General features: G+C 39.6%; 1 protein-coding gene across 1 annotated transcript in view; it reads right to left on the bottom strand.

Annotated features, from left to right (window-relative positions):
- Positions 1-11,655: 11,655 nt before the first annotated feature.
- PDCD6IP (programmed cell death 6 interacting protein) overlaps positions 11,656-24,993 on the bottom strand; it is a 49,953-nt gene continuing 36,615 nt past the window's right edge. The window contains exons 12-22 of the mRNA XM_009895035.1: positions 23,436-23,658; positions 22,568-22,691; positions 21,690-21,867; positions 21,174-21,285; positions 20,208-20,377; positions 19,196-19,444; positions 17,667-17,801; positions 16,596-16,690; positions 13,644-13,776; positions 13,054-13,289; positions 11,656-12,315 (exon numbers count right to left, since the gene is read on the bottom strand). Of these exons, the coding sequence (XP_009893337.1) occupies positions 12,147-12,315; positions 13,054-13,289; positions 13,644-13,776; positions 16,596-16,690; positions 17,667-17,801; positions 19,196-19,444; positions 20,208-20,377; positions 21,174-21,285; positions 21,690-21,867; positions 22,568-22,691; positions 23,436-23,658 (1,824 nt within the window). The 3' untranslated portion in view covers positions 11,656-12,146. The remainder of the gene's footprint in view (positions 12,316-13,053; positions 13,290-13,643; positions 13,777-16,595; positions 16,691-17,666; positions 17,802-19,195; positions 19,445-20,207; positions 20,378-21,173; positions 21,286-21,689; positions 21,868-22,567; positions 22,692-23,435; positions 23,659-24,993) is intronic.

Genomic DNA, 24,993 nt, shown 5'->3' with positions numbered 1-24,993 from the left:
AGATGTTGCCTTGTCCAAAAGGAGCTTTTTTTTTTTTCCTTTTTAGGAATAACCTAACCACTTCAAGAAATATTGGACATTTTTCATAGTCGATAACAAAGGCATTCAAGATCTCACTGCGGCTTTAAGTGTTTCAGCATCTCGAAGGTTAGCCCTGTGTATTCCTCCAAAGGTTTGCTGATGCAGAATTAAGCAGAACTTACATAATTTCTTTTATAGACAGCTTCGTTTCTGATATCTTCAGAGATAACTGCACGGATCAGAAGGATTAGTGTGGCATTAACTGCTCTGATTACATTCCCTACAGTTTAATAACAAGAGCAGTGAGACTGTAGGTGTATCAACAGAGTTTTGGATTTGTGAGCAAAGAAAGTTGGGGGTTATTAGCAGAATGTGAGAAAAGAAAAGGTCACACACTCAAATGTGCCTCTCAGGATACAGCTGACATATTCTGCGGGACAAGAAAAGTGATTTCTCAATATAGCATCATGAGTTTTCTGATAAGAAGCAATAGGGACTTTGTTAGGAAAGCTGTAGATCCATCTTGTCACATCCAGAGTGCTCTGGCTGTGAACTTAACCCATAAAAAATAAGGCAACCACATTTCATAACATCTGCCTTTTAAAGATATTAGTTACGGTGTGTGCACGCTTTATGTTCCTCTTTATCTGCCGGTGTCTACAGTGATAACTGCACTAGCTCCTGGATTTTTTTAATCAATAAGAAGAAACTTACTTTCATTGGAAATAAAAAGCCAGAAAATGGGGTCTCAGCAAAACGGTGGCTGTTAACTGCACTGTTGTTCCTTCTGTCTAATGTTTTCCCCAAGGAAGTATCCTGCCCTCTCCGTGGAAAGTTTTTGGTTGTTAATTCAGGGAGGAAAGCAGAGAGGTAGAACCTTACAGCTAAAATTACAAGCTACCAATGAGATTAAACGTATTTTTCCCAGGCACATTTACCGAAGATAATACAGAAGAAGTTTACAATTCTATTGTTCCAGCTCCCTGTGCTTGTTAAAGTGCAGAAGACAATCTGTAGTTGCTTATTTTGTATCTAAGCAACTGTCAGACTCTATATCTACTAATAAGAAAGGGTATAATTATATGCTGCTACTTTAATTAGCAGCAGATGCCTATGTTTATGAAATAAAATGTAAGATTTTGTGAAGTGCAGAGTCTTGCTTATATGCAAATGGCAAGATTGCTTTTTGTAGGCTTCTAGAGGCTTTGTGTGGCTGTGGCAGCTTGCTTGGGGCAGGGCACGGGGCAAGCACAGCAGTTGCTGGTGCGCATTAGACCATGGGCTCCGAGCCCAGCTGTCCCGAACGCCCCTTTGGGAGAGCTGCAGGGCAAGGATAAATCAGTGTCTAATGTGCCTTTTTGACGCTCCCAGTGCTGGCACGAAGCAGGTGCTTGTTCCTGACTCAAAGATCGAGAACCGCCAGCGCGCAGCCTGCTTTGGGCTACCTACTCCCGTGCCTCAGGGGCTGCTTTCTGTGGGACGTGGTTGCAGAGCAACCAACACCGGGGAAGAAACCTTGTTATGAATTTCTGATCTCATCGAGATGCTTCAGCAGCCCATAGTGATGCAATGCAGCATTTTTCTTCAGAAGGAATAACAACAAAGGCTATTGCTGAGGGTCCTTCTTTGCCTCTAGGAAGAAAAGAGTACCCACAAAACACAGTAAAATCCACAGTCTTTCAGAAATCCATGAAGACACATGCAGACAGAGCATATAGATGAGAATAACCTTGTTCAGGATAGAAAATACTTGTTAGATGAGTCTCTAATTTCCATTATTCAGTATTTTTAGCCTTGTTTCCATGGAAACAGCACTTGTGCGATGATGCTGTCCTGCAAGGGAGTGAGTGGATGCACACATATGTATGTACATCTGTGTATTCTTGTCGTAGCCTCCAGTAACTTTGAACAAATTTGCCATGAAAGTTGAGGTTCTGAGGATAATTAGGTTCTAGCAGGTTTGTGAAAGCATCCAGGTAAGGGATAAACGATCTTGTAAATTCTCCAGCCAAAGAAATCTCATTAGACAGTAGAGAACCTACACGAGAGGAGAACAAGGCCACCCCTGTCCCCTGTAACTGCTGCATCTCCAGAAGGTGCTTCAGTAGGAAAGCTCATGCTTGCTTGGACATCAAGACACACTGCCTGCCACAGGGCACAGATCCACAGGAAATCTGTTCTTGGGTTTGGAAGTCAGGGGTCCTGTTTAGAAACTGTCAAAACGCAAGACTTCCTGCCTGAAGGTCTGGGATGCCAACAGAATAACATCTGTCTTGCCTGTTTGTCCATCTTTTGGGGTGCCTTGCCACCTGCACGCTTCAGAAAAAGAAAATGAAGCAGTCAACCAAGTTTGGCCCATCTTTTCATTCCTTCAAGATGAGCTACTATGCTGCCTCTCACACAAGAAAAAGGACAGGTTGGGTCATCAAGATAAATTAGAGAGAACCTCTAATTTATCATCTCTAATCATCTGTCACTACATTCCTCATTTCAGGAAAAGATGAAATCCTTTAGCGTACCTTTATATTCATAGGTTTTTATACCCCTCTGTCACTGTTGCTAATCCAATTATGAGAACTAAGTTACACAAGACTGCACCCTAGTAGGCTGCAAGAGCATGCAAGCGTATAACCCGTACCTTTGTCTTCTTTTACTACACTTTCTAATCTCTAATCCGCTCTCTGCAAGAACTGGCAGCCATTTCTCTGCTCGCTGCGGCAGAGGCTGTCAGCAGAGACACACACCAGATGCTTTCCCACAGAGCCCGATTTTGCTCTCGCCCTCACTCTGTGGCTCTCAATCAGAATTCAAGGTCATTCTGATGGCAAATTTGTGTTTGTATTTGGTCTTCCCCACGCGCAGCGTTAATGCACAGTATGCAAAGCAATGCTACCACAACAGGTATCGCTCAGAGCACATATGGAGGCAGAAGGATCTGGTTGAACAAGACACCTCCTAGCTGGAGCATTCGCATTTATTCAAAAGCTTTAGGGGGTAGTTTATCATGTAGGATATTTGTGACAAAGCCCCGTCAGCCTCATCTTGAATGTGATTTAAGAAATTAGCCATGCTTAGGGTTAGCTGCATAAAACCACTGTGACCTGTATTAATCAACGCTCAGGAAGAGGAAAACTCTGTTTACACTTATGGTCATTTTCAAAGTGACCTGTATGACTGTTGAGCAGTATTTCAGGATCATCCACTTCACAACACAGGCTTTGTACCTGCTGCTACACATGCAGACAGTTTTAATAACCTATGTGTAGGTGACGTTCAGTAACTGGTAAAAATCTACCAAGTGTGCTCTAAACTCCAGCACGTTTTCTGTGCCTTGTGATATGAATATTATTGCAGCTGTGCAGGGAATGGATCTCTTCACACCACCCCAAAAGACAGCAAGCACAGCTGGAGGGGATAGTACACCAAGGCACAAGAAGTTTCTACTTATATTACCCTGAGTTTCTAGCTCACCTCTTCACATTTCTCTCCACACTGGATGAGAGGCCACATGAAACACAGCCACCACGAAGCCATGGCCTGTTACAGTGCGTGTAATATTCAAGGTCCTACTGTCAGCTCTATATCACAGCAGAAACCAGTAAGCCTCCAATAGGATGGCCACCTTTGGGACACTTTGCTTTTGCTACCCAACAGCATAAGCAGTTATCCGAAGCGGTGGCCCTTGTCCAGAGGGGAGGAATGGAGGAAGGATGCTCCTGTGTCCACTATTACCTCCTCTTCAGAGATATGCAGAAATACTTTATACTAACAAAGTTATTAATTGATAATGTAGGTCACTGTTATCAGTATTTCACCCAACCTACTGCCCTTCTGCCCCTTAATTAAAAATAATGGGCACGGCGTCTTATTTCACAGAAAATTGGGGTGGGGGTGGAGAGTCTCCATTGTTAAGCCCCACTGACAACCTGTGGTGAAATACCCCATCCTTAACATCAAAGGTGGAACAAAAATCTCTGAATCCAGGAAACCGTCTTCTAGAGATTTGCAGGTAGCACTTCAATTTCTTGAGTGTCTTCACAACAATCTCTTTCTGTAGCACAGCAAAACTTTTTCTTCTATCAGCTTTTATCATTTCATCTTGACCCTTAACAATGCTGCTCAAAATTTTCCACACAAAGCTGATGATGCCATTGAGATGCAGGGATTTAACAGCAGTGCAGTACGCGTTGGATGATTTGGGTTTATGTTATGTCTTTCCATATAATGCCACCTAGCGTGCATTACATGGAAACTGCCGGACAGCCTTTGTTAGTTATTTCTTCCTTACATTTGGGGATTGGGAGTGCACTGCAAAGTTTTGTTTACTTCAAAGCAACAAGAAAAAGTGTTTCAACGTGGCCATATGACAACACTGGAAAACATCAACATACCAAGCAGGGTTTGTTGGTTTTTTTGCTGGATCTACATCTGTTTCTGTGCTAGATCACATACTCCTTTCCTGCTTATGGAAATTAATACTTGCTGGAAACTACTGACTAATGAAAAAATTATTGATAGAATATGAAATGCTCCTTCACTAATGAAATGTAACTCATGGCAGCAAGAGGCTGAATAGAGAAGAAAGTCAACTTTCTTATTTTAAACAAGAAACTCCGCTTTGGGATACTCCTGTCTACCACCAGTTCTTGGGCTCTTGCACCTTGACCTGCTGTCTCTCCTTTCCTTCATAGGCTGCAGGGTTCACATCACCCCTTTTTGTCTCCAACACTGGGGACTGTCATAGAAGCACCTGCCCTGATTCCTCTACTCAGATTGGTGACTCCATTTCATTTCTAAGACCTAACTCCCCATTACAGCCAGTCTGTGCCAATGTTGTCAAATCCATCTGATTTTCTGCATCTTCCCTCTTCCCTTTTAAAGACTCTGCCCATCACCAGTTCCTAGCTTTCACCCACCTCTCCAGATCTTCAGACCCATTGGAAATCACTTTCTTGATTAACTCCTTTCCTTCTCCCCTAACCCAAGGAGCAAGGGAAAAAATTAGTGTCCTTCACCATTAAATTCCTTTTCTGAACTCTCCCTGCCTGCCTGTACAGCTAAAGCTCCATCTCTTTTTCCATTCCTTTGACTACCATTGCTCTTTCTTTTGTTGTAGTTAATTGTTAAGCCCTTTCAACTCAAATTCCGTTTTCCTTGCGCTGCCTAAAGTGTTACGATTTATGACTTCATGCCATCAAAATCCTGGGGCCTTTCTTCCCTGCTCCCTCCTCTTCCTAAACTCATTTGATGAGCCCCCTGTTCCCTCAGCCATCAGCTGTCCCTCAGCTTTCCTTCCACTTTACCCTGGCTCTTTCTCCTCTCTGACCAATTCGGCGCCTTCCCTCTCCAAGTGCTTTTCATCCCCGTGGTGCAACATCTGCTTTCAATTGTTGTAGCTGCCTCACAGTGATAGAGCTGTTACTGACGATGCGCTTTTCTCCTGCCAGCAACACGTGCTCCTTTTTTCTATTCCTACTCTCAGAATGGGTCACAATAACACCTGCCATCCACTTTGCTCTGATGTCACTCCATCACAGCAGCCCTTTAAGTCTAATCAGATAAATTTGCACTGTGCCGGGTAAGCAGCGCACGCATCATCTTTCACTTACCACATCAGATGAGGGGGGATGAGTTTAAACCACACTGGGTAGCTTCAGAAAGAGACTGTCCAGGTGTGCATGCTGAAGGTAGAACATACCCAAAAGCGACATAACCCTTGCAGAGCAATAAAGCAGTTTAGAATGACCGTGAAGTCTTACCTATCCCTCCACCTTCGCAGCACAGCACTCTGAGTCCAGTTTGCAGCTGGTCAGGATGGTAGATGAGGGCAGCTGACGTAGTTGTCCCCGCACGTGGCTGGTTCTACAGTTCAGGCTCCAGGTCGTTAACCAAGGAGTGTTCACAGTTGTCTACATGCACTTAAAATTGGCCGTGCTTAATTAAAAGCAATTTTCCTGTCCTTCCACCAACATGAACTCAAAATCTCCTTTTGACAAAGATTTGTTGGACACGTAGAGCATTTCCCAGTTTGGGGATGTCAGCCTGCCCTCTGCTGCAGGTCCAGCACACAGCACTGCATCGCTGCACAGCCCATTGCCAGTTATTTTCTGAGAACGTTGATGGTACAGGCTGGCCCTATCTTACACGAATGCATGACTGAGAAAAGTTTAAACCAGCAAAAATTAAGAGGTCCAGCAGGGTGTGACGATGAGAGTGAAAAATCCTCAGTAGGAAATACAAAGCAGAGAAACGAGAGTTGTGTAGGGACATTGTCCTGGTTTAAACGACACAGGACTAATTTCTCTTTCAGTAATTTTACTTTTCAGTAAAGTCTCTTCTAATGCTTGGGAAGACTACAATGGTGTGTGGGTTTCAAGGTCTCGGTGTTTTCGAGCTCACCAGGTGCAGGGATGAGGGGGAGCGAGACCTGAGCACTGGGCCCAAGCTGGCCAAAGGGATTATTTCATACCATGAACGTCACATTCAATATAAACTAGAAAGTTTGCTGTGGAGTTTCTCCTCTCCCTTGATGGCGGCATTCCAGAGAACTTTGTGCCCCAGTGCCAGACCCCTGAGGCCTTCCCCTCCTCCCGAAGCCGTAGCGCTGGCAGTGCCTGATATTTGCTGCCCACTGCTGGGAGTGCACAGCTTCCTACTGATAGAATTGGCCGAGTATAATCCTTGTAGATTTTATATTGGTGAGCTGGATGCCCGCTCACCCTCACCCACCGAAAACTGCTGAAGACGGAGGGCGCTCTGGGGTGCGGGGGGGGAAAGGCTGGAGCTGGGCCGCACCACAGGGAGCCATTTGCCCCCCTCCTCCTCCAACAACAGCCCCACATGCCTCCTGCCCGGATCGACCGATGCTGCTGCTCCTCCCCAGTGACTTCAGAGGAGGATTTCCTGAGTGATCCCAGTCCGGGCTGTGTCAGGGGTCAACGGCTACTCAAGGTCAATGGTTACTTGAGGTTAAAGGTCAGAGGTTACTTGAGATCAGAGGACGGAAATTACTTGAAGTCAAAGGTTACTTTCTTAGGCAGATATCCAGAGTGAGACCAGCCCAGCCTTTGTCATAGGACAGAGGTTGCCTGAGATCAAAGGTTACTTGAAGCTAAAGGATACTTGAGGTATCCTGGTGGATACAAGTTGACCATGAGGCAGTAATGTGCCCTGGTGGCCAAGAAGGCCAATGGCATCCTGGGGTGCATTAAAAAGTGTGGACAGTGGGTCGAGGGAGGTCATCCTCCCCCTCTACTCTGCCTTGGTGAGGCCTCATCTCGGGTACTGTGTCCATTTCTGGGCTCCCCATTTTGAGAAAGACAAGGAGCTACTACTGCAGAGTCCTACAAAGATGACTAGGGGACTGGAGCACCTCTCTTACTAGGAAAGGTTGAGACCTCTGTCTGGTTACCCTGGAGAACAGAAGACTGAGAAGGGATCTTATCTATGCTCATAAATATCTAAAGGGTGGGTGTGGAGAGGATGGCGCCGGACTCTTTTCAGTGGTGCCCAGCAACAGGACAAGGGGCAATAGGCACAAGCTGGAACACAGGAAGTTCCATCTCATGGATGGTCCATGAGGAGGAACTTCTTTACTTTGAGGGTGGCAGAGCACTGGAACAGGCTGCCCAGAGAGGTTGTGGAGTCTCTCTTTCTGGAGATATTAAAAACCTGCCTGGATGCATTCCTGTCCAACCTGCTGTAGGTGAACCTACTTTGGCAGGGGGGTTGGACTGTGATCTCCAGAGGTCCCTTCCAACCCCTACCATTCTGTGATTCTGTGTACCCTTCATTTGAGGTCAATGGACAGAGGTTGCTTGGGGTCAAAGGTTACTTGAGATCACAGGACAAAGGTTATTCAAGGTCCAATTACTTAAGGTCAGAGGTTACTTGAGGTTAAGATTCCTTGAGGTGACAGGACTAAGATTAACCTATGTCAAAGGTTACTCAAGGTCTGTGGACATCAGTTACTTGAGGTCCAAGGGTACTTCACCTCAATGGTTAATTGAGGTCACAGGACAGAGGCTTCTCGAGGTCAAGGGTTACTTGAGAGAGATGGACAGAGGTTCCTCAAGGTCAAAGGTGCCTCAAGGTCAGAGGACAGATGTTACTCTAGGATAAAGGTTACTTTGGGTCACAGGACAGAGGTTACTTAGGCAAAAGATTACCCTAAGTCAAAGGTGTAGATTTCACCAGCGGCCACACTGGAAGCCAGAACCACCTCAGCGATGTGTCTTTGACACCCAGATGCCATCCGCTGTCGATGCACATGAACACATACCCACAAGCACAGGCTGAGGCCAGCTGGCTTGAAGGGCCCGTACCCACACGCTCTTGCTCCACCACAGCCTCCAACCAGGGGGGCTGCACGCAAGCTGCCGCCCCAAACCTCCCTATAAACAATACAAAAAAGCAATGTTGAGTGTTAGTCTGCTGTAACAGCTCATCTTTTCAAAAGCTAGAACTTTCAAAATAGTTTCTTTTAAACTAAACACAGTGAAATCTTGAAAATTCACCAAAACTTAACAACACAATCACTCAGCTTAGTCTATTTTAATGTTCTGTCAGGATAAATATGTGCCAGAAGACAAGTTCCAAGACGCAAGTCACTTCAGAACCGAACGCATTCTAGTAACAAACATCTCTCAACTAATGCAAGGAATAAATTTGCTTTCCAAAGAATTTTCTTGCAATTTTCAGCTACCTCGCAGCCAGTGATGTCATTTCAGAACATAAAGGTCCAAATACTGCCTCAAGGTACTTTGAAATAGCAGAGGAAGGATAGTGTGTAATTCTGTGTAATTCAGACTAGATTCTATCCTACAGATCAGCCCTAAAAGCTCTCAAAATAATCCTACATCCTATTCAGGACAATAGTGAAAGAACCATCATTAGCTGGCAATGTCAAGTTATTGGTCAGGAAAGAAGACACTTTTTCATATGGGCTGAAACCACATTAAAAAGAAAAAAAAAAAAAAAATTAGGACCTACTAGACCTGCAGTTGTTCACTGATGATCCATAATCAGTTTGCTTCATAAGACTTGCTTTTCTCATTAATTGCATTGAAAGCTTTTACGCAAGACAAAATAAATGCTTGACTTCAAAGTCTCTGAGAGGACATGATTGTAAACATTTATCTCCACACAAAAATTGCAATAAGCATGGTATTATACAGCCTTTTTGGGGGAGGGAATTATCAAATTCTTAGAGTGCTGACAGGGGGGACCATTTATCTGCTGGGAAAAAGCTAACTCCCCTTCCAAGCCTTTAATTGCTTTGCCCGGCATACCCATGCTGCTGTGAGTCACACAGAACCCAGTCCAACATGAGGTCATGAAAACAAACTTTGAATCAAAGTTTCTGAAGGCAGAAGGACCTTACCATTTCCTCCTCACATAATCAAAGGGAAATACACTCCATCAGCTTTGGAAATAAACACAACTACCAGGATGTAAACGCAGCTGTTATTACAGAGCAGCAGCTGCACAGTAAAGCACCTGCGTATACATGGGCTACCCTTTTCACACAGTAGCTGACAGGCTGAGTGCCTTCACCACAGCACAAACTTACTCAGGGGCCCGTAATCTATTTCCATCCTTTCCAAAATAACACTTGTCTGAAGCCAGAGGACTCAAGAGAAAAGCCAAGAAATCAGGTTTTCTAACTGTTTTTTTTTAATAAACTATAGAAGAACAAGGTAACATTTCAACCAAAGTCATGACAGCTGCATGCTTAAAAGCAGATACATACATGTCTCTGGATTTTTCTGTTCTCTTTAGAAAAAAAAAAAAAAAAAAAGAGAAAAACGGTCATGTGAAAGCTGAACATAATGCATAGATTTCTATACATATTCAAATAATAGCAGACTAAAGCAAGCAGTAACACAACTGGAAAAAATGTTTTAACAGTGATTTCAGATCTACAAAATTTTAAAAGGAAATCTCAGTTCTAGGAATCTTTACGATGAACCAAGTTACATGTTTATACAGCATTAAAATAAGTTTTATAAATTGAGGCACTAGAAACAAACGTACTTACAAATAGCTCAAATGCATCTAATGTGCAAACTGAAAAATCTATAGACCACAGCTTACTAGAAATTTAGAACTTAAAAGGTTGCATTAGACTTGCACTTGCTCACATTGACACAGTGGAATTAGTGGAAAACTACTGTTTTTCCAGTTAGAGTAAAATCAGGTTCCGATTGTTGGTTCCAAACAGTTATCTTCCTAGCTTTTTCTCATTGTCCTTCCTTGCCTCTTATGTATTCTCATCAGGGGAAGAATATCGGAGTGGTTCCTCTGCCACCCCATTCAGCAATGTTTATAAAAAAATGCAAAGCACTTGTCCTTTTGCACAGTTGTATCTATGATGCTGTATTCCCTCACTTCATCCTGTTCCCCCACAGCACTGAGCTTCTACAGGGTTAAGAAATTTGTTTAGAATTAGATATTCACGTTCTACGAGGGATGCTTATTTTTACTTTTTGATCTGCATTTTCTATAGGGGTCAGGGAGTATTAAAGACAAATAGTGTTTACAAAGTAATAGGACTGATCGCATAGCAAGAAGAACTTGAGACAGAAAGAAAGGAGCTCATATGGATATGTATGCTGCTTTCTTTATGAGGAAGAGTATTTAAGATCCAGTGAGGTTTCCACCCAGATGCTACAATAACTGGCACCCTCTAAAACCCCTACATTAAAATATACCTCGATATTTTAATCAGGCACTTAAATAGAAAAACAAAGCAGTAACATTTATCATCGGTATTGTGACAACTACTCTGTAAGGCCAGAACAACTTGTATGAAGCACTCAGGAAATTAACTGTCCCACAGAACTAAGCAATTTATGTCAAGGGCTAAAGGAATGGAGAGGCCCTCACTTGACAAGCATGTTTAAAAAAAAAAAAAAAAAAAAGAAAAAGAATGAAAGATGGTTAGTAAATATTTGGTAGAAGCCATTAACAAACATATTCCTCACTATCTAATGCAAAAATGTAGTGCAAGATTATTAATCCCTTGAGAAGATGGATCCAAAAGTAAACATTCAATCTGTTTTAATTTACAAGATAATTCTTCCCCCCATCCCCCACCCCCAAGAAAGAAAAAAGTTTCTCCACTGATAACAAGCTCCCTGAGGGAATACATTAGTTTTTTCAAGGGAAAAAAGCAATCATTTAAAAACAATCTGAAAAGCTCCAACAATCAATAGTTGCCCTATTTTGAGCCATAACACATTTTGATCACCATTTCTTTGGAAAAACGTGGGTTAGACCAATCCAGTCACTGGTCCTGTAAGAGAGGCCCTGATTTCCCTTCTTTAAAGTAGTATTCTGGAGATGAGAGTAATCTTTTCTTTTTTTTTTTTTTTTAAAACAGTAATGCACATATTTTAGTCCAATACACTTCAAAGTTACAGGAAAATTCTACCTGCAAGACTTCATCTACCAATATCTAAACAGTTAATTACAGATTCTGTCACAAAAATACAGAATCAGGGAAAAGAGGTGGAAATTCAGTTGTAAGGCTAAACACTTGAGAAATTATCTTTATGTTATGCAAGTCAAAGGACAAATGAAAGAATCTACAGACACACAAAACACATTTTTACGGTAATGAGAATGCAAGTATTTAAACCATTCTTAAGTAATTTATTTTTTTACTGACAATTTACAAGGTCTTGATTATTAGACAAAATAGCATATTTTAACTAAACTCAAAAAAATACAAACCAATAGAGCATAGAAGGAAACGCTATATGGTTCTGTAGAATATATCACACCCAGTGCACACACTGCTTCACTTTTTCTCATCTGAACCCATTTGTTACTTATAGGATTTTTGCAAAGAAATATTTTGATCTAGCCAACATGTAGTGTACAGTTTCAGACACTGAATTAGGCTCTAATTCTGGCATTAGTCTACAGTCTACACCACTGCAGCAGATCTTTCAAATTGTTTAGTGTAATCAAAAACTGATCTAGACATTTTTTGAGCAGTTAAACAGGAGTTATAGACTGCATACAGTTCAGTATGGTACATTAACCGAAGCTAAAAGTTTTAGTACGCTTATTGCCAATTTCTCCCAAATTTTAACAAGCAGAGCTTCTCGGCAGATACATTATTGCTGAGGGTAAAAAGGCTGTTGAGTAAAAGGGTATCCAGGTTGTTGAGGTGCCGGATATGGTGCTTGTCCAGGGTTTTGATACACTGGTGAGGGTGCATATGGCAGATTATATTGACCGTACATGTATGGATTATACGCCATTGGCATTGGCATCTGGCAATACCTGTTGGGGGGAAGCATACTTTAGTTGCTAAACACTGATAATGTTAATTGGCAAATAACAACTCATTAATAGATAAAAGACATGTAATCACCACAAATGCTTTCCTTTCATTTCCCTTTTTGTGTAGCAGAAGGTGTGGTAACTTTCAAGGATCAAACATAAAAATATTATAATGTGTAGAACAGAAATGCAGACAGAAGGTGGACTACAGGCAACTTGCTGAACTAGAACTAATCTAAATTGATTCTCTTATGTTTAATATCATTGCACATATTTTAACATTTGCTGAGTCTGCTATTGAAGGAGAGAGCAGCTGCCTTCAATTCCTTGTGATGACTCCAGAAAGATGGAAAAAAAAAATATCAGAAGAAAGCACACTACTCAACTGGATTTTTTTCTGTATTTTTCATTATCTTTAGCAAGATACCAAGATCTGAAAAATGAGATATGCCAACACTTTTGAGATAGGCAACACCAACTTATTATGCAAGGGTTGACAATAGTCCACAAACCACAGTTAAGGAACTGCAGCCCTATCTACCTCCTCCTTTAAGAAACCCAAACTACAAAAACTTAAAATGAACTCTCCCACAAAACTAAAAAGAAGTCATCTTGTCTCAAACACTAAACACATCTTCAATTAATAACAGTAACTGCTTTTAAAGTTTCACATGCAACAAACATGTGCTTTTAGCTAACAGGGTAACAAAGAATTGCTTAAGTACTCCCATAGCTTACCCGGGGTAACCTGGATATGTTGGGTAAGGAGGTCCCTGTGCCTGTGAAGGTGCAGTGCTTGCTGCAGGTGCACTGGCTCCTGGGGTAGGAGCAGGAGCAGCAGCAGGAGCAGCAGCAGCAGCAGGAGGTGCAGCAGGAGGTGCAGCTGTTCCGGAGGGTGCTGATGCTGAAGAGGGACTGCTTGCTGCAGAAATCACTGGCGGTGGTGGCCGTGCTGGTGGCTGTGGTTTAGTCCCCTAAAAAGAGAAAGCGAAGTAAGCTGGAGTTTCTTTCTGAAAGTCTCGGAGTCAAAAGCTGTGGTTATATGATTACTTGATTTTTATTTTCATTTTAAATGGACATTCTGTATTCCGCCTATACAGATAATAATGCAAAGCATCTAAAAAGCAATAGGCTTTCCGTTTCAAATCTATAAATTACCAACAGCAGTAGTACATAATACACCTCTCTGCAAAGTATTTAGACTTTGTTTTCTATTTCACTTCAACATATCTCCAAATACACCAATATATTATGGAGTGATATACACAAATTACAGATCAGTTTGGACCTTCCATTTTCAACCCACTAATTCCATAGCATGTATTTACCACCATGGTTCTGGGTGCTGGAGTAGGAGTCGACGATGCAGCAGGCTTAGTTCCTCCAGCTGATGTGGTCTGATATGTAGGCAGAGGAATAGAGGGAGCACTGGGTTCCCTAGCAATGCTTTGCTGCAAATCTCTATTAAAAAACAAACAAGCAAACATACAGCTTAGCTTAAGAATTGTTTGTTACACACTTCAGCAAGCTAAGTTAAAAAAATGCCACAGAGTAAAGCTAGTATTTAAAGCATGATCACTGACCTAGCTCAAACTAAATTTGGAGTCCAAATCACTTCCACAGAAACAATCCCCTAGCCAACCCTCTCATTAACTGTTACCGTTATATTCTAATAATGTCTTTATGTTCCAACTCAAAACTGGGTACAGATCACCAAATTAGCCAAAAGCTTTGGGATCGGGAGTTATAAAATAGTCAGAACATTTCGCAATTTGGAAGCTTTCCTGAGAAACTAAGGAAACCTCAAAGCTATAGAAAAGGACAAAAGTAAATTTCAGTGATTTTGACATGTAAAGAGATGCTGAAATACAGAAGAAAAGCAATGTCGTATTGCTCGTAGATTGCCCTAAATGAAATAATATTGTATGCAAATACCACATCTCTAACCGAACTGTTAAAAAAAAAAAAAAAAAAAAAAAAAGACAACTCCGCTAGATAGTCTGCAATATTATTTACATCTGGGTAAGCATAACTATCAAAAAAACCCTGGCAAAAATCTGAATGCCTCAGCACATGAGCTTTCAAGTTCTCTATTCTGTTACCTCTACTGTTCAAGTTTCTCTTGGTAAGGTACTTTGGTAAGACACAAGGAGCCTTTGGTGTCATGTTGTACTACAAGCTGCTGTTAAACAGCATGATTTTACAGTCAGCTTGTCATGAAGACTCCAAGGAAGCAGTTTTAAGTTACATATTCAGAGGTATGTAGTGCATTTCTCATTGCAAAGATTCAATATTTGAGATGGGGCAGAGTCTTCAGAGAGACTTGAGGAAACATTTAAAATTTCAGACAATTTGCGTAAAAATGATACATGAGGAATACGTAACAGCTAGAACTTGATACCTGGCATTCTAAAACAGAAGACAGGGGAGACTGACAAAGGTATACAGTCTCGTTAGCAACAAACTACAGGCTCCTATTACATAGCACACAAAGTTGAGCTCCAAAGGAGAACAAAACTGGCAACTTTTGCAGAAACTTGGTGCAAAAAAAATGGACTGAAACAAAAACTCCAAGAAACCTCTCCTCACAGTTACCCCTGCAGTAAAAAGGAATGATGAAGAAAAAGCTGGAAATACTGTCTTGATGCCCTGTTACATATGCGTATGTGTATCTCAAACTATTTCTCACTGATAGTGGAGTAACTATTCAACACTGTATTATACTGAAACTAACAAAATCAAAACTTAACACCTTAGAAGATGACCTAAGGGATGGAAGTAACGATTTTCTTAAAAATCACACTGCAAAGACCGATGGCTTACAGAACAGTAGTGCCAGAGTGAAATATACTTTGATCACAAAGTGACCAAAGGCATTAAATGTGAAGCTTAAAACACTATTAAAACTGATCCTCCAATGGGCCATCAGGGGGTAATCTCTAGTTCTAAACAAGAAGCCGTCTAAACAAATTTAATTTTCATTAAGTCAAGGTGCAGCCCACAGTCAATTTTACTGGGGGGGGACGGGGACGCGACGACACAGGGGCAGCGAGAAGGGGCAAAACACATTTTATTCACTCAAACTGCAGGTTGGGCACACCAAGAAAGAAATTTTGTAGACATTAGTACAAATATCCCAAATCTGATCATTGCCCCTAACCTTGACAGGGCTTCATGTCAGCAAACAGTTAATACATGACACAGTAAAAGACAGCACAGCAAGATTCAGCTGGATGTTATATCAACACTAAGCCTACAGCTTTAACACTGAATGTTAACGTATTAGAGATGTGAGATATTCAGACCTAAGCCTTGGTTAGGCAGCCTACCAAACCGCATGAATGTAAGAAGTGGAAGAGAGGTGAAAAGGATTGTATACCATTACTAAGAATTAAGTTACAAGCACAACGCCCAACTGAAAAAGAAGAGTTCTGCAAAGGATAAAGTCAGGAAACAAAATTGGAGGGCTGAGCATCCCATTCACAACACGGTACATGCACAGAACAACTGCAGTGTCACCAACTGAAACTTTAGTAACAACTATCCCTTTTTATAAAAGGCTCTGTATGTGCTTTGCTAAAGAACACCGATTAAAAGGCAACCCTTTTCAGTTATGCTTTACTTTTAAAAGGAGAGCCTAAAAATCATGGCTGAAGCTTACTATACTAGCCTGATCACACGTGAGGGACAATGACAACATCAGACGCTTTCCTTCACAGGAAGCACAACATCTGCTACTCTGCCCTGCAGTGTAGGCAACCCATATATCTGAACAATGGTAAAACATCAGACCAGATCAGACTATGGAGCAGAGGTGGAATATCAATTTTTTTACCCCCACCACACTATGCACATAGAAGGCAATCATATGCTGAAGCATTTATTTAATTTCTCAAACCAAAATGACAGCAGGAGCAAGGTGCAGAAATCAGAAGTTCCTCAAAGGAAAGAATAAAATAAAATTATTAACAAACTCCTGCCAAAAAGAACTGAGAGTGAAATCATGATAAGATGAAACAGATTCATACTGAACTGTATACAGGAACAGCAGAGCAGACTTCAAAGGAGAAATAAGAATGAATTTGCTATCAACTTTGCTAGTTTTTCAGGGGAGTGGAGAGTGGGGTTAGCATTAAGGCAAAGAGAAGGTGATAGTCTTAACACACCTATTCTTCCTTTCTCATTTCATCAAGTACAATAATAAACATATCCCCAGAAATTAATTTCTGATAAGTACTCAACCGTTTCTACAATGCTTAAACAAAATATTGAAGTCTTACTTGAGCAGCTCATCTCTTTCAGTCTTGCGAGCAAAGACGATGTCACTGCATTTGTTTTGGAATTTCGGCAGGATTTCGGTCAGCTCATTGTAAAACTAGTGAAGAAAAAAGAAATAACACGCTCAACCAATACTTTCAGACTCCATGCTAGTGTATTTCTACATATGGATCTAGTTATAGGCATTACATTATTAAAGTGCCCAGAACCTGCCATTCCAGTAAAGTTTGCTAGTGCAAATTATTCTACTTGTCAAAAACAAATTAGTCAGCTGTTGCCCATCCTTTTAATATCACACAATTTGGATTTTGTATTTATATATACATATTTTATCTATATATTTATACACACACAGATAGAGATCTCTCTCTGTATATATATCTATCTCTATATCTGTGTGCATAAATATAAAAATAGCTTTAGACAACCAGAAAACATTACAACCAGAATAAAACTAGATCACTTCTGGTGATTAACTATTTATTTTCTAAAGGACAATTTTTTGGTTTTAATTTTACTGCCTTCAGTCAGTTCCATACATATAATTTGTACAGACATTTCAGAGTTTTATTTTCCTTTTTGCTCCAGTGAGCTACCAATAAACCAGCAAAAAGTACTTAATACAGATGCAGTAAGACACATTTGAGAAGCCCAGATCAAAAAAAGCAAGCTAAATAAAACCCTCCCTATCTCTCCTCACGTATGCAGTAGCAGTACACAAAACACAAATTTGATAAGGTAATTAAATACCATGTGAGAACAGATGAAAGAATTCCTCAGACAAAATGGCTCATCCAGGTACTTCAGCATCAATTACTCAGCTGTAATTAACACCTTTTCCTATTTTAATATAAAGCAATGCTCAGAAAAGCTTACTTTTCGATAGGAACAAAGCAGCCTTTCACAACTGTCAAAACACTCAAAATTCGAGCAACTTGCTGTCCTCACTTCAGCAGTAAAATCCTCAAAAATGTATTTATCATCTAGCATGTCTGCAAAGTTTATTATGATTTTTATGTCTCATTGTATAAATAATAAAAAAAATTCTTCCAATCCCTTAAGTATTACCATACCTTTGTGCCTTCTTTCAAATTGGCTACAAGTTCCACAAAGTTGTCATTTGCCACAGCTAAGTTTTTCAAAACTTCTTCCCTTAAATTAGATTCATTGTTTGATTGTTTCATCTTTGAAAAATCCTGGTGTGCATTCTTAAAAGAAGGGGGGGAAAAAAAAAAAAAAACCAACAGTGAAAATAATGCAAGCTAGTTTCATGTAAGATTGAGCATCTTTTGGTATTTTTCTTCTTACTCATTGCTTCTACCCCCTTTTCCCAATATCTACCTTTCCTCACTTTCCATTCACACATTGTACTTCCCTATACTTGCTGGCTGCCAAGTGCAGTGGCTATTTCAGAGCTATACATATATTAACTCACTAGCAGCAGGTATCAGCTAATTATCTGTTCTGTTGTGGGCTGCCTTCAGCTAATTCTCAAGTTCATAATGCAGACACTCAAAAGCTACACTAATTAGGCTCTCTCCTGTACTCTCTCCTGGCTCTCTCCATTGATATTCATAAAATTACACTGAAAGTTAGTATTTTGAAGAAGCACTACCTCAAATTTGGTCGACAATCACAAGCTACTAGAACGACAGGGAAGTGGAAAACTTGCAGAAGGATCACCTACATCTCATTTCTTTTGGGAAAACAAGCAAGCATACTTAAAAAGACCTCAGCTGCCAGCAGTAGCCAAACTTGAACACTTCAGGACATTCAAACAGCAAAGTAATATCCATCAAGACTTTAAAAGTATATTATGTTAAAAGATATATGAATATAAAATCCTTGATAAATATGGGCCGTATGGTCAGTTAGAAACAATTTTTTTCGCTTTTGGAAAAGTCTTTTATTCTCGCAATCCAAGTTGCAGTCAGAAGTTGCAAGCAATCTTGTACAAAAATAGGCCCCATCATTACTCAAGCCCACTATTTTACTTGCCCAAGTACTAAGACTTCCTCCTTTGCCAGATGCTTCAGGTACCTGTCTCTAGCATTACTGACAAATTAGGCTGAATTTATAAATAAACTTTGGGAAATTCTCATTAATTTTTACTTTGATGAGCTTTGCACATACTGGTAGTCAAGTACATTGTGAATAGCAATTAGGAATAAATCAAAATGTACTTCAGAGACCCAAAATGTCTTCTAGTAGACAGTAAGGACAGGTCTCCTGTTATCCCAGAAACAAGTATTAAGACGGGATAAGGGGAAAAAACAAAATAAACCGAAAAACTTCTTAACGCACCAGCTAAGCTTCTTTCAAGGGAAAAGCCATCTGCAGAATTGGGCCAACACAAGGTCCAAGAGAATTCACACTGGAGCTGAGGGAGAGTCTGCTAAAATTTCACATTTCTTTGCAGTGAACAGAAAAGACACCCCCGTATTTTTCAGTAATCAGAAGAGTAGAGGAGTATCAACTGGCCTATCACAGAGTAACAAGCAAAACAGTAGAAAGCAATCTGAGATTTCTAAAGCACTGGAGAGAGAGAGAGGAATCGTTGCTCCTTAGTTTAAGAGGAAGGAGGACATACAAGGTGTTATACCTGAATGTTTTTGAGAATTTCTTCCTGCGTTTTTAGGGACTCTTGCACTTTCTGTACATAACTTCCATAAATTCTGTCCAACTCTGTCGAAGAGATAGCCTCCTCATTTATAGCACCATCCTGTGCAAGTGCAGTCAGGAATTTGCTTGTCATGTCAAAATTTACAGATTTCAGGTCATTTTCCAGTTGTTCTCTCTCCTTCTTGACTTCATCCAGATTGGCCAGCAAAGTTCTTAAGACATTAACAACCTAGGTAATAAAAATAGTCAGAAGTCCACAGGTGTAGAGGAATTATGGCAGAAGTATACTTTATTACTTGTTTCCATTTTGCACTCCTCACTGAAGCTGGCAACACTACTGCGTAAGTATTTGTTTATAAATGTGTTTAAGATAACAAACCAGGACAAAATACAACAGAACAAATATCTTCAAGTATTTTTCAAGCTATATTCTCCGCTAAAGATTTGTTTCCACTAATAACACTGAATGAATACACAGTTTTTTTAATAATTTTTTTTTTTAACTGAATAACCAATAGGATATTCTAAAAATAGCAGTCAAAACCACTGACTTCAAATCACTCCTATGAGAAAAATAATCATATTGCTGTAGATGAGTCATGACTTTCTTGGAAAGCAAGTTGGTGTAATTGCCCAATACTTTAAAATACTAGGCCACGTCTTTTACATTGCCTAATTGCCCCAAGAACCTGAGCACTACATCCCACCACTCTACATAACAAAAATATTCATCAAGAATTGCTCTTTTTGTAATAGTCAACCAGTCTTATTGTCCATGGAGATTGAAGTTGCTCACACTAAGTGTACAGAATATGCTAAAGCAGATTTTAAACAAAAACACAACTGCTTTTCCAGATGCTAGTTACCTCCTGTATCAATTGTGACAGAAACAAGAGCAGCTAAGGATCAGCCTCCACAACAATTCATTTAAGTTTACTTTGTTAGAGGAATAGCACTTCTACTCAAAATAGAGACCGCTTTCAACGCCTTACCTCACTTCCTTGTAATGTTTTTGCTGGGTTGGCAGAAGGAATGGCTGCGTTAAGTTCTGACTCTGGCTTACACAGCAGTGCAATCGTATCCCGGTGAGACTGATAGCGCTCTTTAACTCGGCCATCTGCTTGCACAGCTTTATTCAAAATATTATGGTAATTGGCTCCCTCTGGTGGTGGGAGGAAAAAAAACGGTGCTTATATAATTTCAAAACTTGTTTTATCCAAGTCTTGCAGCAGAGCAGTTTTCATGCTTTTCAGCAAGGCTTCATACTTTTTTATGAGCCTGCACATTCTGAACTTATTAAAAGCTTAAGTTTTATTTATAAGTCTTAAGTTATGTTTTAAATAGTGCATAAACTAGGTGCTTATATTCTCCAGAGAAGTATACAAAAGTATATCATATAAATGAACACGGGTTTGAGCTACTCCCCGGGTCTAAATCCCTGTAACTTTGCCAAACTAAGGCACTGGTACCAGTCCCTTGTTAGCTTCAAAATACCACATATTAAGCACACAGAAATCATGCTATAGTCATGGCCTAAGTAGTTTTACTAACTGTGGGGGTGGGGGGGGAACAGCACACCAACTCAAAGAGAAAATAATACCTTGATGGGAAACACAGAAAAAGGATGTTAATATACAAATAAATGTATTTAAGAGGGAACTGCAACCAGATTCTTAGGAGGGCCGCTGTTTTTTATTATATGTGCTCTCTGAAACTTTAGCCTGCACACACACTGCAGGGGTGCAAAAGCAGCCGCAAATTCTCTGCTATCACATCATCTCTGAACTCCAAATAACAGTGCAGATTGCAGTAAGGATACTTTGGCACAACCTCTCCTAAACTGAAATTTGTTTCTTTAAAGGTAATATCAGAGCACTGAAAACTACTCTAATTTACACAACAAGAATGGACATTTGTAGAACATCTCCAGAATCCAAAGCATGAAACATGAACTTTACCTGTCCTTAAAGGCTTATACAGTTCGTTGGATGGTGTCCTCTGCCAGCGTTCTTTGAATTTTGTTCGCAAGTCATTGTCTGTATTTTCTTCTTCATCTAATAATCTTAGTGACTACAAGAGTAAAATGTTACATGCATTATAAGCCATTCTAAACATGAAATAACTGCAAAATATACAGCTACTGTAGAAAATAAAGAATGCTTATACATCCTTTATAAATTTAATTTGGCAAATAAAAAACAGGCATGAAATGAACAAACCACCCAAAGTTCTTTAGAATGCTTCCCCCCAACCCCTAGCAATTTTAAAAACAAAATACTTTTAAGGGAACATCCACATACGACAGCAGTTTTTGTATGGACTAAACACTTAAATCACATATTTTTAAAGTGCTATTGAAGTTACAAGCATTTGGATATTTGGATAATTGTGTGCTCTTTCTATTGCCATTTAAGAAGAAGAAGTTCACTTGTGGTGTCTAAGAATGTTTTAGTGTTAGCAGCTGCTGAGCTTACTTCATCTAAAATTTCTTTGTTCCTTTGTAGCAGTTCAGGCAGATCTTTGATCAGCTGATCAACAGTCTGAATTCCTCCCTGTTCAATCACAGACTTAGACTTGTTCAAAATAGACTGAGGAACAGTGTCACCAGACACATCTTCGATAGCAGCAGGAAGATTGAGGGAAGCCAACACACTGAAAAAGCCAACAGGTTAAATAACAACTTTTTGTAGTATCAGATGGTTTTATCCTGTAGATCGCACTGCTATCCAGTCAAACAATCACACAGTCAATTATATTGGAAACAGAGAATAATGTACACCTGGACAGACATTTCAAACTGAAAACCCTGAACTTATTCCTAGCGTGTATCTCACCAAAAATAAGTTACAAAGTTCTTAAAAAGCTAAACAAATCCTGCTTTTTTAGCACTTACAAAATACGGCAAACATTTCCAGTAGTAACTACCTGGTAGATAAAGAACCAACTGCCTTGAGTTACATTCCTATCTTTCAGCTTGATACAAATTTATTATTATTATTATTATTACTTAAAGAACAAAATTTTGGGGAAAAAATATCAGATATTGAGTCACTAGTACAATCAAGCTGACCACTGGACTATGAAAATCCATCTAAATTAATGGAACCGGAACTTTTTCTGAGCAAGTGTCAGACTCCTAAAAAATAAGATTGAAGAAAATAAAATACTATTTGTTATTAATATGCTTTCAGTCTTAACATCTGCAGAAAAGTAGTTCCAAATACCCCTGCTATGGCTTAAGTTTGTCAGCCTACCATACAGTAATCTGTATGGCTGCAGGATACAAAGCAACCAGTGTTTATATGCTGTTCCCTAAGTCCAACTGATAAATTTAACAAGAAGCCACACTTACCCATTTGCCAGATTTGTGGCTTCTCTCATCTGGGCTATTGACCTGTTTACTAGATCTGCCTTTCTCTGGTTATAAACACTCACAGATTGCTGAACTTGCAATGGAACCATCTTCTCAAACAGGTCTGCAATTAAAGTAGTATAAATTACTCAAGTTGCACTGCGAAGGTAAAAAGGACACAAACACCTTAACAGCTCTTTCGTACAAGTTATACTACAGAGACTGATCTAAACAGTTTAAGATACTCTCCCACAGCCCCTAAGATGTATTAAAAAAATAAATCTATTTCTACAGGTCTTTAGGTTAGATTTCAGTTTTTATGACTGAAATTGATTTAGAAATAATTTGAAGTCATTATATTTAAAGCAACTGTAGGATTAAAAATCAGGTTTTCCTTACGGCTTCACTTCTATTTCTGCTTTTTTAAAGGAATGAAATGAGAAATGGAAGAGAGGATCATTTTTCAGAACTCCCCCATACAGCCAACAAACAAAGTTTTTCAGCTTTATGGAAGGTCAGCAACTAGGTTACTTAAGATTGTACAATTTGACACTTTTCCCTTATATTAGTGTTCCTTCTGGAATTAAAAAGGTTGGTTTACTATAGAAAATCCAGTTGCTGAGCAAATCTTTAAGAAAAGGGCACACTGCAGATAATGATTTTCAACATGTGGTTTATTCTTTCAGTACTTTTTATCATCAAGTAGTAGAACAAAGTGGAAAAGCCAAATGACAGTTTCAAAAACACTGCTGTACACTTAATAAAATTCAAAAGTAGACATTTACTTTTTCATGGTATAAATAAACTTTGGTGGCCACGTGTTTCACAAGGTAACAACTACCCTGTGCATGCCACACACTTCACTTACCAGTGAATTTCTGACTGAGGGGAACAACAACTGGAGTAGACTTCACAAGACTGGCTTTTCCAATGGACTCCAAGTCTTTCAGGTCAGGAACCCGGTCATGGTAAATGAAGTCATTGTCTTTTTTGGCAGCTGTAAGTGCACGGTTGATTTTGTCAACCAGATCTTTAACATTTATATATTCATCATAACGAGACGCCACTGTTTTCACCAAGTCTGCTGCATGCTAAAAAAAAAAGTAAAAATACAGTTAAAATTAAAATAACTTTTCTTTCTTCCTTTCATATATACTAAGGAAAACAGATGATGTTCCCAGTTTGCCACATAACTACTGCCAATGCATATGATCAAATATTATGATTTTGTTAAGAAAGTATTCTTTCCTCTCTTGTATCAAAAAAAAAAAAAAAAAGATTTCACTCATTAAAATAATTCATAGGGGAAAAAAACAAAACAAAACCAAAAAACCCAGTAACCAAGTTAATCTCTCAAAATAGTTTCACTATGACTCCCCAAAATCCAAAAGACGTGATCATGAGTTGAAGGCAACAACACTTCAAGCACCCATTCACACACAAAAAAAGTGCCACCATGTCATTTTCATGCTGTTTCGCGAAACCCACAGCTTGCTTTTGCAGGTACTGCAAATTGTTTCTCAAAGCTCTCTCACATTCATGAAGGAATGCTGCTTTTCAGACCTGCCACTAACACCCATCTAACCTTGAGCTCGGAAGCTACAGAAATTATGCTGGAATCCTACTGCAAACTGAAATAAAATACAAGGTCTTCTGTCTCTTCAATTCTGTCTACTCAGTCTAGACACAACCCCAAGGCATCTGGTTTTCCAACATCCAACTTACTACAGGAGAAATGCAAGACAAAACATTGTCCTTTGATTGTATCTGTTCTATCCTGACCACATTTGTGTTGTGAATGTGTAAAAACAAAATACTAAGAAGCAATGTCAATCCAGTCCACTCACATTTCAAAAAAAAAACCCTCCTTGGGATTGTGAAGTGGAGCTACATTAGAAAGGAAGTCTATTCAAAATTTGCTGAGATTTTTTTGACACTTTCCATTGTGCGATTACAATGGCATCACAAAACAGTAGTTCTGGTTTCATACAATACTACAGTCTAACTAGCATTTGCCATAAACAGAAAGTGAGAGAAGAAACAAGGGTATGCAAATATACTTTATTTTGGAGGAATTTACATAATTCCCCCCCCAATTTAATCCACCTTTGTTCTAGCTTTTAAAAAGGGAAATAGAGTATTACTTTATAGCAACTGCATTTTTGAAAAACTCATCAAAAAGAATACTAAACCTCTAATTTAGATTAATTATGGAAGCAGTATTTTAATGCAGAACAGGATTTAAGTTTTATCTTATTAAATGTATTAAATAAGAAGCCACGGGCTTTTAACTTCTGACTACATGCTGTTCATGAAGCAGTGCTGAAACAATAATGGAGTATTTCTGCTCAGACTTCCCTAAAAAAACAAACAAAAAAACCCCACCCCACACACAAACCACCAAAACTTTAACTATTCAGCAGGAA

The sequence above is a fragment of the Charadrius vociferus genome, unplaced genomic scaffold, assembly GCF_000708025.1.
Source record: "Charadrius vociferus isolate BGI_N301 unplaced genomic scaffold, ASM70802v2 scaffold51, whole genome shotgun sequence".
NCBI lineage: Eukaryota > Metazoa > Chordata > Aves > Charadriiformes > Charadriidae > Charadrius > Charadrius vociferus.
Note: the sequence above shows the minus strand (reverse complement) of the source record. Positions and strands in the feature narration are given on the sequence as shown.